Source organism: Gobio gobio (assembly GCF_949357685.1).
Source record: "Gobio gobio genome assembly, chromosome: 2".
Classification (NCBI taxonomy): Eukaryota; Metazoa; Chordata; class Actinopteri; order Cypriniformes; family Gobionidae; genus Gobio; species Gobio gobio.
Window position 1 is genome coordinate 80,436,955 of NC_137098.1, and position 18,356 is coordinate 80,455,310.

Genomic DNA, 18,356 nt, shown 5'->3' on the forward strand with positions numbered 1-18,356 from the left:
GTCAAGGGTGAAGTAAAGGAAGTGCACCAGCTGCTTCAGGACGTCCCGCACCGCATCGCTGAGCCCACGCTGGTGCAGCGCCAACATCCCTTCTGTCACATTCACACAGTCTGACAACACACAACAGACCATAATCAACACCCGCAATAATATTACACTCAAACACAGTAACAGTACAAATTAATAATAAATTAATACATTTGATGAAAATAAAATAAAACTAACCAAAATAAATTACATTTTATTTCAATAGATACAACAAATAAATTTGATAACATTAAATAGACTGCAAAAAATGCTTTTCTTACTTAGTATTTTTGTCTTGTTTTCAGGCCAAATATCTAAAAAATCTTACATTAAGAAGCATTTACTAGACAAGCAAAAGTTTTTGTCTTGTTTTGGGGGAAAGTAACTCAAAATTAAGGGAGTTTTTGCTTAAAATAAGCTAAATAATCTACCAATGGGGTAAGCAAAATAATCTTAATTTAAACAGAAAACAACATAATTTTGCTTACCCCATTGGCAGATTATTCTGCTTATTTTAAGCAAAAACTCCCTTAATTTTGAGTTATTTTCCCCCAAAACAAGACAAAAACTTTTGCTTGTCTGGTAAATGCTTCTTAATGCAAGATTTTTTAGATATTTGGACTGAAAACAAGACAAAAATACTAAGTAAGAAAAGCCTTTTTTGTAGTGTAAATCAATAAAACTTGATTTATCAGAAAAAGCCAACTAAAGTTAGATTTAAAGGAGCATTAGATGAAGATGAGGAGGTGTTCCTGACCCAGGAAGGCGGGTCTTCTGTGGGGGTCCTGATGCCAGCAGCGCCTCATGAGCTCCAGCAGATCCTCCAGGCCTTCGGTCTCACTGCGGTCGATCAGCCTCAGGTCCGGCCGGTCACCCTGAGGGATGCGGAACCGCACCAGACTGGAGGCGGCGCCTGGAACACACACACACACACACACACACACATGAGAACGGACACACACACACATGAGGATGGCACAGAGCAGCTGGAGGACGCTCACCGCCGTACGGCTCCTTCCCGGTGATGATGGACCACAGCAGGACGCCGTAACTGTTCAGAGAACACACTCAGACTCATGTAAACGCAGAAGAGAGAGTGTGTGTGTGTGTGTGATACCTGTACACATCGGAGGCTTTGCTGGCCTTGTAATGGACGGACTGCAGCGCTTCAGGAGGCATGTAGCTCAGCGTCCCGCCCTCCTCCTCGCCCGCCGCACATCTGGAGACGCTGCGAGCCACTCGGGACAGGCCGAAATCTGTGATCTGCAGGACAAGACAAAGGCGGAGATCTGACCAGGCATTGGCCAGCTGCTTAAAGCTACACTGTGTAACTTTTTTAGTTTATGCTTAGCTAAAAACACTTAGTTCTTTCAAAAATATATGTGCTCATTAATGCATATGTACTTCTTTCAAGTAATAAAGTATTCTCGTAAGTTTATAATTGTGGCAGAGGGGGCGTGGTTCAGCGAGGTTTGCAGCAGGAGAGAAAGGCGGGAGACGAGCGGTAAGTGAGTGGGTTAGACACAAACCACCTACACCTGTCTCTCATTCCAGTAATGGGCGCGGGGAGAGTATAAGAGCCATGGAGAAACGGAGGACGGAGAGAGAGAGGAGGAACTACTGACGTGCATTGAGTTCCCGGATGGACGCAACCCGGAAGTGGTGACGACGAATGTTATGAGTTGACGACGAATGTTATGAGTTGAAAGTGCACCATAGTGCGAATACGAAACGACCTTGAGTTTATTAATAAAAACGTCAGTAGTTCAGCCGACCCCTGTGTCCTCTTCCTTGCCTTCCTTACCCGAACCTCTACACTGGTGCCGAAACCCGGGAGGAAGAAGGACCCACGCCGCCGCCATGCAGGCACAACCGTCCTCTTCGCCATTTGCGGATGTCATCACGTCCCTCGCGGTCCTACATCGCGAACAACATCAAGCCCTGCTGGACCTACGTGCGGATCAAGAACGCCGCTTCCAGGCGATCATCCAAGCCCAGCAGGAGGACCGCGAGACGTTCCGGAGCTGGACGGAGGTTCGCGACGGAGCCACCGAGCAGTCCACCGTCCCGCTGACTGTCCCGCTACACAAGATGGGACCGCAAGATGACCCGGAGGTCTTCCTGGAACTGTTCCAAAGATCCGCGGAAGCCGGCCGGTGGCCCCGTGAGCAATGGCCGATGCGCCTAATTCCGTTATTGTCTGGAGAAGCTCAGGTGGCTGCCCACCAACTTCCTGTCGCGAACCTCCTCGTTTTCGACGATCTGAAGCGGGCCATTGTCCAGCGGGTCGGCCGCTCGCCCGAACAACACCGCCAGCACTTCCGGTCTCTGGACAGGGGCGATGCGAGCCGGCCCTTCGCGTTGGCCCAACAGCTCCGGGACTCGTGCCGCAAATGGCTCCGGGCCGAGGAAAGCGACGTGGACCAAGTTATCGATCTGGTGGTACTCGAACAGTTTATCGCTCGGCTGCCCAAGAAGACGGCCGAATGGGTTCAGTGCCACCGACCCACGTCGCTGGACTCGGCCATCGATCTGGCGGAGGACCACATGGTGGCGTGCCCAGGGGTCGGTGACATTACCACCACTAACTCTCTCCCTCTCTTCCCTCCCCCTCTCTCTCTCGCCCTGTCCCTCTGCCTAGGTCGAGACCACCAGTACCTCCTCGGGCCCCGCCCCGGAGCCGGGGACAAGGTTACTTCGGGTCCTCCAGGTTCCCGCCTAGGGGGGCGGGGCCTACGACGGGCGGAGGCGACAGTCCTTCCGTTGCTCCGCTCTCTCCGCGCCCAGTCTCCAGCCCACTCCCCGCCACCGGAGCGGCGGGTAGGTCTGGGCTGGCCTGTTGGCGTTGCGGCGACCCGGACCATTTTATCGATCGGTGCCCGGTGATGGAGGTGGGGCTGATGGTCCGGGTCCCGGACGGTCCCCAGGTCACCCCCGGTCAGGCGGGCGAGTACCAAATACCTGTGAGTATCGAGGGGGGTACTTATCAGGCCTTGGTGGATTCAGGTTGCAACCAAACCTCCATCCATCAAGGCCTGATTCAATCGGGGGCATTGGATACAAGCCGCGTGGTTAAGGTGCGGTGTGTGCACGGGGATGTGGTGGAATATCCGGTGGTCCCAATCTCTATTCAGTTTCGGGGGAAAAAGCATAGAGTTGAGGTGGCGGTTAGTCCCCACCTCCGGCATCCACTAATTTTGGGGACGAATTGGCCCGCTTTTCCGGTTTTATTGGGGGCTTTAAGGGTGGATGCTTCTTGGGAAAAAAAGGCACGGGAGGAGGGGGCGCGAGTCCAGCTGGGTGAGACTGAGCCAGGACCCAGGGCTGCTGCCTCAGAGGAACCGACCGGGATCGAGAGACTAATTCTCTCGGACCGGGATGACTTTCCTCTGGAGCAGTCCCAGGATGAGACGCTAAAACACGCATTTCAGCAGGTCCGTTCCATCGATGGCCAGGCTCTCCCACCCGCTCGCCCGCTCTCCTATCCGTATTTTGCCATTATAAAAGATCGGTTGTATCGAGTGACCCAAGACGCTCAGACAAAAATAGATACGACCCAATTATTAGTTCCGAAGAGCCGCAGGGAAATGCTTTTCCACGCGGCTCATACGAATCCTATGGCGGGACATTTGGGACAGGCGGCTACACTGAATCGTCTCATGACCCGATTTTTCTGGCCAGGCATTCATGACAATGTGCGCAGGTGGTGCGCGGCGTGTCCGGAATGTCAGTTAGTGAATCCCCTGGCCGCCCCAAAAGCGCCTTTGCGCCCCCTTCCATTAATGCAGGTCCCCTTCGAGAGAATTGCGATGGACCTCATCGGGCCATTAGAGCGATCCGCACGAGGACACCGCTTTGCATTAGTCATAGTGGACTATGCAACGCGGTATCCGGAGGCAATAGCCCTCCGCACCATTTCAGCGAAGAGTGTTGCGGACGCGCTATTCCGTCTTATCTCCCGGGTGGGGGTTCCAAAGGAAATCCTCACCGATCAAGGCACGGTGTTTATGTCACGGACGTTACGCGAACTGTACGGGTTATTGGGCGTTAAATCGATTCGAACTAGCGTCTATCACCCACAAACAGACGGTTTGGTCGAACGCTTTAATCGCACGCTTAAATCCATGATCCGGAAGTTCGTGCAGGATGACGCCAAAAATTGGGACAAGTGGTTAGAACCCCTCTTATTCGCTGTGCGGGAAGTCCCACAAGCCTCCACGGGGTTTTCCCCCTTTGAGCTCCTCTATGGACGCCAGCCCCGAGGGGTACTGGATGTCCTGCGAGAGGCTTGGGAGGAGGGACCTTCTCAAGGCAAAAACGAAATTCAATATGTGCTGGACTTGAGAACAAAACTCCACACGTTGGGGCGGCTATCACGGGAGAATTTGTTACAAGCCCAGGATCGCCAAAGCCGGCTGTATAACAGGGGAACGAGGCTGCGCAAATTTTCACAGGGAGAAAGTACTCGTATTACTCCCAACGTCTAGCTCTAAATTAATGGCTAAGTGGCAGGGGCCGTTTGAGGTCGCACGACAAGTCGGGGATCTTGATTATGAGGTTATACGGTCCGATAGAGGAGGGGCGCGTCAAGTATATCACCTCAATCTCCTAAAAAAATGGAATGAGGCCGAATCAGTGATGTTGGCGTCGGTGGTTAGCGGAGAGGATGATCTCGGCCCAGAGGCGAACATCAAACCGCAATCCTTCGCTCTGGCCCCAGGGGGAGATCACCTCTCACCGGCCCAACTCATTGATTTAACAACATTGCAGGCGGAGTTCGCCGACGTGTTCTCGCCTCTACCGGGCCGTACGAACCTCATTCAGCACCACATTGAGACCGAGCCGGGCGTGGTAGTTCGCAGTCGGCCGTATCGTTTACCTGAACATAAAAAAAAGGTGGTTCAGGACGAATTGAGCGCGATGTTAGACATGGGAGTAATCGAGGAATCTAACAGTGACTGGGCCAGCCCGATAGTTTTAGTTCCGAAAACAGACGGCTCCGTCCGGTTCTGCGTAGATTACCGCAAGGTGAATGCTGTGTCGAAATTCGACGCGTATCCAATACCACGGGTTGACGAGCTGTTAGATCGGCTAGGCACGGCTCGTTTTTATTCGACATTGGACTTAACGAAGGGCTATTGGCAGATCCCCTTGTCTCCATTGTCCAAAGAAAAGACTGCTTTCACAACGCCGTTTGGGTTACACCAATTTGTCACCCTTCCTTTTGGATTGTTCGGGGCACCCGCCACTTTTCAGCGTCTCATGGACCGGATTCTACGGCCCCATGCGGCTGCCTATCTAGATGATATCATCATTTTTAGTAATGATTGGCAGCGGCATATGCAGCATTTGAGGGCCGTCCTGAGGTCGCTGAGAGGGGCGGGGCTCACGGCCAATCCAAAGAAGTGTGCGATTGGGCGTGTGGAAGTGAGGTATCTGGGCTTCCACTTGGGGCATGGACAGGTGCGTCCCCAAATTGATAAGACTGCTGCGATTGCGACCTGCCCGCGCCCCCAAGACCAAAAAGGAGGTAAGGCAGTTCCTGGGGCTGGCGGGATATTACAGACGCTTTATTCCCAATTATTCGGACCTCACTAGCCCTCTGACTGACCTTACTAAAAAGGAGGTGCCAGATACGGTCCAATGGACGGAGCTGTGTCAGCAGGCCTTCACTCAGGTAAAGGCTGCTCTATGTGGCGGGCCGTTATTACACTCTCCTGACTTTTCTCTCCCTTTTCTGTTGCAGACCGACGCGTCGGACAGGGGGTTGGGCGCGGTCCTGTCCCAGGAGATGGAGGGGCGGGACCGGCCGGTGCTGTACATTAGCCGCAAGCTCTCTAAGAGAGAGGCTAAGTACAGCACCATTGAGAAAGAGTGCCTGGCGATCAGGTGGGCCGTTCTCACCCTCCGCTATTATCTCCTGGGGCGGGAGTTCACCCTCTGTTCGGACCATGCCCCGCTGCAGTGGCTCCACCGCATGAAGGATACCAACGCGCGGATCACCCGTTGGTATCTAGCTCTTCAGCCATTTAAGTTCAAGGTGATCCACAGGCCGGGTGTTCAGATGGCGGTGGCTGACTTCCTCTCCAGGAATGGGGGGGGGGGCCGCAGGCCGGATGGCTCCCCGGCCTGAGACGGGCGGTGGGGGTATGTGGCAGAGGGGGCGTGGTTCAGCGAGGTTTGCAGCAGGAGAGAAAGGCAGGAGACGAGCGGTAAGTGAGTGGGTTAGACACAAACCACCTACACCTGTCTCTCATTCCAGTAATGGGCGCGGGGAGAGTATAAGAGCCATGGAGAAACGGAGGACGGAGAGAGAGAGGAGGAACTACTGACGTGCATTGAGTTCCCGGATGGACGCAACCCGGAAGTGGTGACGACGAATGTTATGAGTTGACGACGAATGTTATGAGTTGAAAGTGCACCATAGTGCGAATACGAAACGACCTTGAGTTTATTAATAAAAACGTCGGTAGTTCAGCCGACCCCTGTGTCCTCTTCCTTGCCTTCCTTACCCGAACCTCTACAATAATATGCCATTGAAAATACATACGGGTGAGGGTTTGAATGCGGGTCACCATGTTGCCCCTCCATCTTGAAAGTACATTAGCCAAAGAGGGACATACCCGTAAATTCAAGCTTGGCCTTTGGCGTTCTAACACTCGATGGCTCCGTGTCCAATGTGGACGAGGTCGAACTGGAAGCCATGTTAATCTTGGACTAAATCGGCCACCGTATGAGTTAAAACGAGTTAATTCCAAAAATTGGAATTGAGAGGAAGAGAAACTAATATTCGCTGGATGGTCATATACCAGTTCACCACTAGATGGGGGAAAATATCACACAGTGTAGCTTTAAGACACAGGTCACATGACATCAGGGATGTGGCGGCTGATCATTGGGCACTAAATGAACGATCCGTCGCATTAACAGTATGCATTACAATCCGCAGAATTAGTCATTTGGTAGTTTGTTTTTGTATTTCTGTCTGTATTATTTTGCTCCTGATCTTCTAATAGTGCTAACAACTTGTACAAAATTCACGTTCTTGGAAGAGAATTATAATTGTCTAATCCAGTTTTTGTACCCGATCTGATCTAATATAAATAACACCAACTTTGCTGTTGATGGCACACTTTGTAGAATATATATATATATATATATATATATATAAATATATATATATATATATATATATATATATATATATATATATATATATATATATATATATATATATATATATATATATATATATATATATATATATATATATATATATATATATATATATATATATATATATAGGCCTAATTTCATATAATAGCCCATAAACTGTTACAGAATGTATAAATTACTTTTGATATAATTCTTATTACTATTTAGGCTATAACTTCTGTGTCATAATGTAAAATACAAAAAAAAATCTACTTAATTTTATTTTGACAATTTAGTAGAGTAATTGAATAACTGATAACAGAAAAATCTGAATCCCAGTAAAAGATAATCATCTGAAAAGTAATTTTTTTATGATTAATGTACAAGCATATCAATATTTACTTATTTAATTGCCCATATTTTAATTAAAGATATGTCATAATAAAAAATAAAAAAAACATAAGAGATTTTGTCTTAATAGAATTCACTCAATTAAACTATAAGTTTTAATGAAAGTGAAGACGCCTGAAATGTACATCTAAATCATGAAAATATTAAATAATAGCCCTGTTAATTACAATAAGTATTACGTTTAAAAACAATAACACCAGTAACAACATGCCACTTGGGGCCTTCTGTGCCAAATATAGCTGGGTCATCTTACCCCAAGAGTCTAATTTTATCTTTTTACTTCAAAATAAAATAGTGGGGGGGGTGCGCTCGCCTTGGTGTCCAGGCTGGCGTTCAGGAGCACGTTGCTGGGCTTCAGGTCCAGGTGCAGCAGGGGCGGACGCAGATGATGGAGGAAGTTCATCCCCAGGCCGATCTGATGAGCCATGCGGAAGGTCAAAGGCCACGGAGGAGGGCCGCCCAGCGTCTGCAGCAGCCCAGCCACTGAACCCTTGGACATGAACTCCATCACCAGCCCAGACTGAGGAGGCAGCTGCGCCTCGCCCACTCGGCCCTCGTACAGCCCGAAGATCCGGATGACATTAGGGTTCCCGCCCTGGAACATCAGGCTTGCTTCCCTCTGGATAGAGGACTCAGACCTGCTCAGAACAATCAGACAGGAGAGGAATAAACACACACAACACACTATTCATCTTTAACCCTCTCGAGTCGGCCGTCGCGCCGGCGTGATTGGCTTGCTTTTTTTCTTATCAGTGCCACAGAGACTCAAATAACTCTGTTGTTTTTTATCATTCAGGAAAGTGTTATACATCATTATAATCTGTTATGTTTTTATTTTTTTGTGTACAGTGACAGTCACAATAAAAACAAATTGTTGTGCTTTTTGCTAAATAAAGAAATCAAACATGATGCGCGATCTGCAGCCTCTCTGTCAAAGACGTTCCTCCAGATAATGACCTCTAGCTTAGTGAATACTTGTCTGACAAACATGAGATAATATGTCTAAAGAAACGCTGAAATGTCAGGTTTTAAACACTGTAAACCAAATCAAAAACAAATATTCTGTGTTTATGTAATCCGTTTGAAAGCAGAGCGATGTTAGTCGTTCCTGAGCGGCTCATTATACGTTAATGCGACCACGCCCACTAAGCACGCACTCTATTGAGATTAAAATACTGAGGCCACGCCCACACACACATCAGCTCAAACAAACACATCGACAAACACACATCAGCTCAAACACACACACACACACACACACACACACCAGCTCAAACAAACACATCGTGCAACGAGGCGCACTGAAGCTTTCTTTGTTTAAATTAGCTCAAAATTACTGTCAGATGTAAGTAATTACCTTGACAAACTATACATCATTTAAAAGATCTAAGACTCAAGCTTCCATTTTTGATCTCTGTTTTATTCTCAAAGTCATATAGTGACCGTAATTTGTTAATATGTGTCAGGAGTTATGAATATGAAAACCGCGTCGGTACCTTCTAAAGATTGTAATACGAGCGTCAGCTGCTCTCATTTCTCGTCTCTCTTTTCTCTTATATCAGTCAGTTCAGCCTACTTTTGCAGAGAAATGAGATCATCCTACCTCAAGTAAGGGTTGGGTAAGAGGGGGATTGGGTGAAATACGTATTCTTAATCATTAATAAATATACAGGCTGTCAGTGCAAGAGCAGCGCCACCAGAATCAGGACAATGAAAGACAGGAGTTCAATATATTTAGGTTATCTGGTGTTTCATATTAGAAATAATCTGTAAAATGTTCTACTATTTCATATTTTATTTTAATCCAGGAAGTCAACCTTTCAAAATGGGAGGCTGCAAAACTGGTGGAAGGCGAATCCATCCCAGCTGCCCCCAGACTGCAGGAAAGGACATGCGAGTCCACTGTGAAACACCTGAGAAACAGATTCAGTAGCCTGCTGGGTGGTTTGCTTATAATAGTGCAATTACATCCAAAAGGACACACTTAACTTCTATGTTGATATAATGCATTCATTGAATCTCAGAATTTGTCTTTAATTTGTGCTGATAGAGAAGAACACAAAGGACACACCAACGACCACAGCGGTGCCGTCCTTTAATGCCTTCAACAATGACAAGCGTAGGCTCTGGGACCGCGGTGTGAAGGATGTGGAGTTTCTCTCGGAGCATTTCTCCACAGTCCTGAGAAGGTGTATAAGTACCACACCCACCCCCTTCAGACTGTTTTCAAGTTGACATAATATAACACTATATGATTAACTATATTAAATGTCTATTAACAATCCCAGGAATGGGTGCAATCCAGAACTGGCCAAGGAAGATTTTCAGGCCATGAAGATGATGATACACATCTTTTAAAGACAAGAGCTACCTTGGACTCTGGGAGGTGATGCTAACCACTGAGCCATACTGCTCAGATTATAAGGCAAGTGGTTTTGTTTTTAGCAGATTATACACACACACACACTAGGGTTGGGCATCGAGAACCGGTTCCAACTTGGAACCGTTTAAAAAATAACAATGCCATTGGAATCGTTTAGAAATTTTGTTTTCGATTCCGATCATCGGTTCCAAACGCGCAAGCTTTCGGAAATGCTTGCCGCGCCCGTTTGTTCTGTTGCAGCCATGGAGCACGGTAAGCGGCGCTCAAAAGTGTGGCTTTATTTCACAAAAAAAAGCCTGGGTCGGCACAGTGCAACACATATGACAAACTTATTTCTTGCACGGGAGGATGCACTACAAATATGTGGTGTATTAACGAGTGCGTGTTTGAAATGCTGCGCAGGTCTGTCCTCCTCGGGCAACCCTGTGCTAACCAACGTTATTAAAGGGATAGTTCACCCTGAAATGAAAATAAAGCCTTCTTTTACTTACCCTGATGTTGTCCCAGTGCCCTATGTCCTATGACATTTAAAATACTGTTCCTGCACGCGCTCCTTCCTATTACGGCAGTGAATGGCGATCAGCTAAAACATTACAAAAAATAAACAAATGTATCACGCAACGATACAGGGAGACGCGCGCCATATGGAGAGTGTTCAGGGGCACACTATAGGTTTTGCCAGAAAGAAACCGTATTATTCAGTCAAAACACTGAGCTCGGCCGTTATTCTGAGCGCGCTCCTCTGTGTGCACTATGAGCCGTCAGCAGCTGCCAGCGCTCATGCCTACTATAATAACTCGCACTGTTGTTGTCATTGCACCCAGGATAAGCACACACACACACACACACACACACACACACATAACCATTTTGAGAAATCAAGCTCAATAGAAAAAAATGCGATTCTCGTCTTTTCTATAACGTATATGATAAGAAATAATACTAATAATAAAACCTCCTGAAGTGAATATTGTGTACCGGTTGTCATGACAATATTGCACGAGGCTACTGCGGCTTGGAGTGCGCACACACAGGAACACGCGCGCATTTGAACAACAGCTGGGTGAGTAAAAGATGGCTTTATTTTCATTTCAGGGTGAACTAACATTATCCCACCTCGTCATAATCAGGTAAGTGATTGTAGTGTAATAACAAAGCCCTTGACCAAATTGCGAATTGTGGTGAACAACAACGTTACTGAAATTATTTTTCCCCCTCGTAGATAAATGTAGCTATACGCAAATTGCCCACGCTAGTAGCAGTCCTAATATGACTGCTGTTAATGCTATTGTTAAACCGGGACTCGGTGTGAAACTCCATTCACCTTTGCAGCAAAGCAAGTGAAAATGCCAGCGGAGAAAGTCCCAAAACTAAAACTCATTATTGAATCAAAATACAATTTTCCTCTGTGAAATGAGCCTGTGACATGTTGTGACTCCACCCCTCAAAGAATCGGAATCGAGAATCGAAAAGAACCGTAATCGAAACTAGGGCTGGGCGATATGGAGCAAAAAATATATCTCGATATCTTTAAAGGAAAAATACCCCCCCAAAAACTACTGCAAAAACAAATATGCCAAATACAACAAAGTCTTTTTTGTTATTGAAGTGCTAAGAGGTAGGCAGTTCATGCAGGAACAAAGTAGGGATGCAACAATACAGCAAGTCCACAGTTCAATACATACCTCGGTTTTTTTTACCACGGTTTTCGGTTCGGTTCGGTTCTGATGGCTAGTCGCATCAGATTTTTGCTATTCTATTCTTAGCTGAACAGCAAGAGCTTCAGGAGGAAAAAATACTATTTTTTATTGCAATACTCTTTCTTTATTTTACTTAAAAAACTTGAAAACCCTTACTTAAACTTAAAACTTTACTTTTAAAAAACCTTGTACACATTCCTAGTGTACTGTATAATATAAAATAAATATATATTTATAAAGATTTACACTGGCAGCTCAGAGCTGTACAGCAGCATTTAAGTATGAAATTGAATTAATAAATGTAAAAATAAAACACTACATAGACTTCACTATAAAATATACTCTGATTCTTATTAAAGCTGCTGTATTAGTTCTTCAGTCAAGAGCCGTGAGTGATTTTGTCTTTGTCTTTTGTTATTTTATTAACCACTAAAGGAATAGTTCACTCAAAAATGAAAATTCTGTCATTGATTACTCGTGCTCAAGTTGTTTTAAACCGGAATAAAGTTATTTCTTCTTTTGGACATAACATATATTTTGAAGAATATTGGAAACCAAACAGTTGCTGGTCCCCATTGTAGGAAATAATAATATGGATGTCAATCGCTACCATCAGCTGTCTGTGTTCAACAGAAAAAAATTAATACAGGTTTGGAACAACATTAGAGTGAGTAAATAATGACATCATTTTAGAGTGAACTGTCCCTTTAAGGACAAGCGGCAGCGTGTTCACTATAGGCTTCCCTGCTGTCAATTTAAGACTTTCACGCATCTAATATACAGACACGCGCCGATTTTACCTTCACTTTAGACATAACCGACTGTGTTTATGTTAACCTTGTGTGTATTTGACAGTATTAGCGCAGTAAGATTTAGTCCAGTAATCACGTGTTTGACAGGCTTTTAGTGCGCGCGCTCGGGAAAGCGCATGGTGCCCTACGCGCAAGGCTTTAAAACGCATGCAAATAATGAATTTTCATTCAAAAATAAAACAACTCAAATCAAGGGCATAGTAAGTAACCTTCTCCAGCAAGCAAGCCGCTCTCTCTCCGTGGTGTACAGTCGCGGGAGTTCTTGTCTCGCAAAGTAATGCTGCCTAAGTAAACTGCATCTTGGATCAAGTGTTTGAGAACCAACTGTCGGCATTCATGGCAGTAGACATCTGTCTGCTGTTCGTCCGACGCCTTAAAACCGAAGTATCTCCATATAATGGAGCCAGTTGTTTTTGAGACGAGTTCTGTAGCTTCCGACCTAGTTGCGGACGCCGCCATGACAACACGCGAGGGGAGGGGCGAGCGAGCGGGGGCGAGCACAGCACAGAGAAGGCAAAACAAGCAAAGTGGCGGAATCAGAATTAAATATAAACAATATATCGATATATACGATATGTCAAAATCCATATCGTGTTTAAAAAATATCTCGATATATTTTAAATATCGAGATATCGCCCACCCCTAATCGAAACTAAGAATCGGAATCAGAATCAGAATCGTTAAAATCAAAACGATGCCCAACCCTAACACACACACACACACACACACACACACACACACACACACACACACACACACACACACACACACACACACACACACACACACACACACACACACACACACACATGTTTGGTTTTCATCTTTTATGGGGACTTTCCATAGGCGTAATGGTTTTTATACCGTACATACCGTATATTCTATCCCCCTACACTGCCCCTAAACCTACCCATCACAGGAGACATTCTGCAATTTTACATTTTCAAAAAACATCACTTAGTCTGATTTATAAGATGTTTTCCTCATGGGGACCAAAAAATGTCCCCACAAGGACGAGGATTTCGGATATTGCTATCTTTGTGGGGACATTTTGTCCCCATAACGTGATGATTACCAGTCCACACACACACACACACACACACACACACACACACACACACACACACACACACACACACACACATTTAATATATATATTATTATACCTGTTTTTTTTGTGTGTGTTTTTTAGATCCAGATCGATCTGCCCATCTGTGCCAACCATAGCAGGTTGAAATCCAAAAGAAATTCATTTTGCACTGTATTTTTTATTGCAGTAAATCCAATCTTCCCAATGATTCCACACAAAGCCCCATTCAGCTCCAGACCCCAGGAATTCACCAGAGGGACGGAGGCTCCATTCTGCCCGGGGCTACTACTTTCAGATAATAATTACTTGATTGCCTATGAACTTTTGACCAAAGCGTAGACAAAGAGGACAGAGGACTCGGTGTGATCACAAGACAAAGAAACAAACCAGATCTCTGTCTTCTCAATGAACTCCACGTGACACAGCTAAACCTCCAAGCAGACTCACAGAAACTGCATCAAATCACTGATTATTGGACTTTCATTCAAATAGCCTTCGACATAGCTTGTTAGTGTGTCTACAACTGATACACGTGACTTTTATGCATATATATCACTCACAATTCATGCAATTATCTAACTCAACCCTCTACGCACACCTTTGCACTAGAAGCGCCATTGGCTAGTACATTTTTTTTGTTTAGTCGCCAGACGGATATACTTTATCATATTATATTATACTTATACTTATATATATATATACACACACACACACACACACACACACACACACACCGGTATAATATAATATATATATAAATTCCACCAAATTTATCAATATCTTTGTAAAATGGCACAATTTTAAACAGTCAATCAAGCATTAGACTATGTTATGATATTATGATAACCAAGCACTATTTAATGATAGAACTTTAGTAATTAGAACTAAAACTCTTGGAAAGCATGTATGAATGCATATTTTTCATTTAACCTAACTGTTAAACTGGACTGCTGATGGTGCTTAAGATATTGTTGGTGTTTCTGTAAAAAAATAGATAATAGTAATTATCTTATATTATTAAAAGATAATAATAATAATAATAATACTAATTCTACTACTAATAACAACACACACCATCACTCTCTCATTAATGCACTCAGATAAATGTAATGTAGGCCTACTGTGCTGATGTATCTGATGAAATCTGCCACAGAGACATCAATAACTGCTGAAGTGTTTTTAAAATCACAAAGAAATTCCACCTTTAATAGTAGAAAATATTTACAGTAAATGATCAAGAACTTACTCTAAAATCTTATGAGGGGAAAAAAAATGGAAAGCAAATAAATAAATAAATAATCGTTCATTAATCGTAATCGAGTTAAAATGTTCAATTAATCGAGGTTTTTATTTTTGGTCAAATCGTTACAGCCCTAATTAATAGTGAATAATGTCTTTGATATATAGTCAACTTTATGGCAAGCCACTTTAACTTTCATTTATTCCCGGATATGAATTCTTCATATCAACAATGAAATGTGGATGAGAAATGAAATGAAATGAGTGGATAAAATATTAATTCTTGATATGAGGAATTAGATTTTTACAAGTAACAAAGGCAATTTTTGATATCAGGAATTGGTTTTATATTAGTTGAAATTTTACATATCGGAAAAATTCATATCTCTGCGTTTTTCAGTTAAATGGTGATAGACGTTATATCTCTCAGTATTTTCTACATTTTTCTATTTGGATTAAAAAAAATCTGTATTTTTTTTTTTTTTTTAGTTTTCACATTTCACATCCTCCCCAATGATGTCCTACAAACAATGTTGATATCGAAGGCTATGAAAACAAATATTGAATATGCAATATATTATGTGCTTAAAATCACATTACATTCTAACATTGAAACAGTAATGATCAAAATTTTAAATAAAAGCACATTTTACCCCATTATAATAGTCACTTTCATACAAATACACTAACTTGTAGGGTTAAAAGTACACATCACATTTATGGTCCAACAACAAATGTTTAAGCAATATGTATATTTTAGTCAGAATTATTGCGTTCTGTCTGTTCGGCGGCGCAGAAGCTCGTCCTCGCCATATTAGCATGACTTTCTAACATTTACAGATGGAGAATTCCAATTCCGCTCCGCTGTATTTCACATTCGCCAGCCAGTATAAACTTATGTTTATCAATATAAACTGTATTGCCTCATTCAATATCATTTCTAAAAAATATATCGAAATATCATACAAACTCGATATACCGCCCAGCCCTAATCAGATAGTAAAAATCACCATTTATATTAATAAGGTTAACAAAATTTTATATCAAAATCCAATTTTGTTTTCAATTATTAGCATTTTAACTAGTGAAAAGTGAATTATTGATATCAAGAATGCATATCCTGAGAATGAATAAAGGTTAAGCCGGCTTGCCATATTGTGACAACTTGCCCCGGTGTCATCCATGACCTAATAACTTAATAATAACTTATTGGCAAAGTTAACAAAACATATTTTTGTTGGATAGGATGGTGAAATTACCCGTCTTTATAAAACAGCAGCTTTATCGCCACATCCATGAGCCATCCCGTGTGTTTCGCCCGGTAGATCTGGCCGAAGCCGCCGGACCCGATCTTCTCAAAACACCGGAGACTCTCATCCCGAATCACGTCCGGCCGAAGGCAGAACTGACCGCCGTCCATCGCGCGAGCCTTCACTCAACACCTGCTCTGTGAACACAGCCGAACGGCCTCCACTTTAGACATGGCTCTTCTACAAGTTCCTCGTTAAATGGCGACGCTTCCACATCGCGAAGTTCGTTCCTTTCACTTCCCCATCAAAACAAAGGCGCGCGCGTGCCCGCGGGGAAGACTGGCATCACCTCATAACATAATGCTCTGGTCAATCTTAACTATAAAATTATAAGGTACTATATTAAAACACTAAATTATGATATACTGAGTCATAGGCTTATGACGAATAATTGATATAATGAATAATGATATCAATAATGACAAAATAATGATGGAAAATAAATCATAATTTGCACTTTTAAAGTCTTAAGTCATAATTTTAATTTAGTCATGTCTTATATATTTGTTATGTGGCAGAATGGGCTTCAATACAGATGATTGTATGATATAGAGTGTTTTCCTGGTCATATTTAAAGGAGATGTTAGTGAATATGAAATGTTTGGCAGAGGTAGGGCTTGTTTGGGCCTGCTGTTGACTTCACCGGATGGGGTTTTACGTCAGTGGAAATTCCCACACGATGGGCTTGTGTCTGAGAGAAGACATAATAAAGTCTGCGAGGAGATATAGTTGATGTGTTTTCATAAGTAATGTAATTTATGGGGTGTTTGGACATCGTTTCAGTCCAACGGTCATGTGTTTAACGTCTGCAGATGCGCGTGACACAGGAAAAGCGCGCCGATCCGATTCACGCGCGCGTCCTTTCCCTCAGTTACGGTAGAATCTGATCGCAAACTTTCCCTCTAGTTTCGTTTTATCAACAATCATGATGAGCAGTCCTGAAAGCGGACAGACCAGTCTCCCTGGAGCTCCGGCCGGTTCCTGAAACACACCGAGCCTCTGATAACCGAGGAGGAGGACTCGATCTGGACCGAACCCGGGCCGTGTTTATAATCCGACCTCGGGCGCGTCACTGACACACGAAGAAGAAGGAGAAGGGGAAGAAGAAGGAGGAGGAGGAGGAGGAAAGCGCAGTTAAAGTTAGGCGATTATGGTAAGAGCGCGTGTTTACTGTCGTGTTTGGCCTAAATATTGTATTATTGTGTGTGTGTTCGTCTTGAGTGTGTGTGTGAATCTGTCTGCTAGTCAAACGACAGTCGGTTAGTCAATAACACACATTATTACGCAACTGTTGATCTTTAATCGATGGTCCAACACTAACACTAGCCGAATATATGATATATTATTGCTGAAAATATGATATTATTACTGAATATAGAATAGAATAGAATAGAAAACTTTATTGTCATTGTACAGCTGTACAACGAAATTGTCTCATTTTGAAAGTGCATACACATAATAATATGTGTAATATATATGATATATTATTGCTGAAAATGATATAATATTGCTGAATATGATATAATATTGCTGAATATATGATTATTGCTGAATATATGATATATTATTACTGAATATATGACATATTGCTGATGATATATTATTGCTGAATATATTATATATTATTACTGAATATATGACATATTATTGCTGAATATATTAGTGTCTGGGCTATTTTTAATATTGTCATTCCATCTGAATAACATTTGAGAGCCAGTTTGAGTCAGTTGGGGTTAATTTATCTAATGTTGTGTATATTTTGTGTATATTTGTTAATGAGGATCTGTGGACACATCAATAGATTTGTGGAGGAAAAATGATAGTTTTTATTATGAGGTGGAAATATAAAATGAGACATTTGGTGTTGGATATTTTGACAGTTTAATAATCGCAGAATCCCAGTATTCTGTGTCACATTTATTCTATGACTTGTATATCAGTATTTACATATTTAATTTCCCATATTCGAATTGAAGGTCAGAGTGACAGGTTGTTAATATTCAATTACCCACTGTAATGAATTAGAGGGAGACACATTGAGTGAAACTGTTCAGTTAAAATATGCATATATTCATACAGTCATAGAATAAATGTACCTTTCAGATAAATCTCTCTTTATTTCTGGGACTCTGCTTTCTTTGCCCGTCATCGGTTATTCAACTAAATTGTAAAAACACTGTTGTAGCGACTATGAGTCAGATAAAATAATAACTCAACGGGGAATTGAAT

At 43.2% G+C, this 18,356-nt stretch overlaps 2 protein-coding genes across 5 annotated transcripts in view; one reads left to right on the forward strand and one right to left on the reverse strand.

The window, feature by feature from the left end:
• Positions 1-16,378, reverse strand: part of ripk3 (receptor-interacting serine-threonine kinase 3) — a 29,465-nt gene extending 13,087 nt beyond the window's left edge. For both annotated transcript variants that reach the window (XM_079810695.1, XM_079810694.1), the window contains exons 1-6: positions 16,077-16,378; positions 7,907-8,231; positions 1,145-1,290; positions 1,029-1,078; positions 785-940; positions 28-110 (exon numbers count right to left, since the gene is read on the reverse strand). In XM_079810695.1, the coding sequence (XP_079666821.1) occupies positions 28-110; positions 785-940; positions 1,029-1,078; positions 1,145-1,290; positions 7,907-8,231; positions 16,077-16,237 (921 nt within the window). In that variant the 5' untranslated portion in view covers positions 16,238-16,378. The remainder of the gene's footprint in view (positions 1-27; positions 111-784; positions 941-1,028; positions 1,079-1,144; positions 1,291-7,906; positions 8,232-16,076) is intronic.
• A 410-nt stretch (positions 16,379-16,788) lies between these two features.
• Positions 16,789-18,356, forward strand: part of khnyn (KH and NYN domain containing) — a 53,323-nt gene continuing 51,755 nt past the window's right edge. Inside the window, exon 1 of one of the 3 annotated variants that reach the window (XM_079810691.1) lies at positions 16,789-17,280. The gene's annotated coding sequence lies outside the window, so the exon portion shown is untranslated. The remainder of the gene's footprint in view (positions 17,281-18,356) is intronic. The other 2 variants (XM_079810692.1, XM_079810693.1) reach the window with 2 other exon arrangements.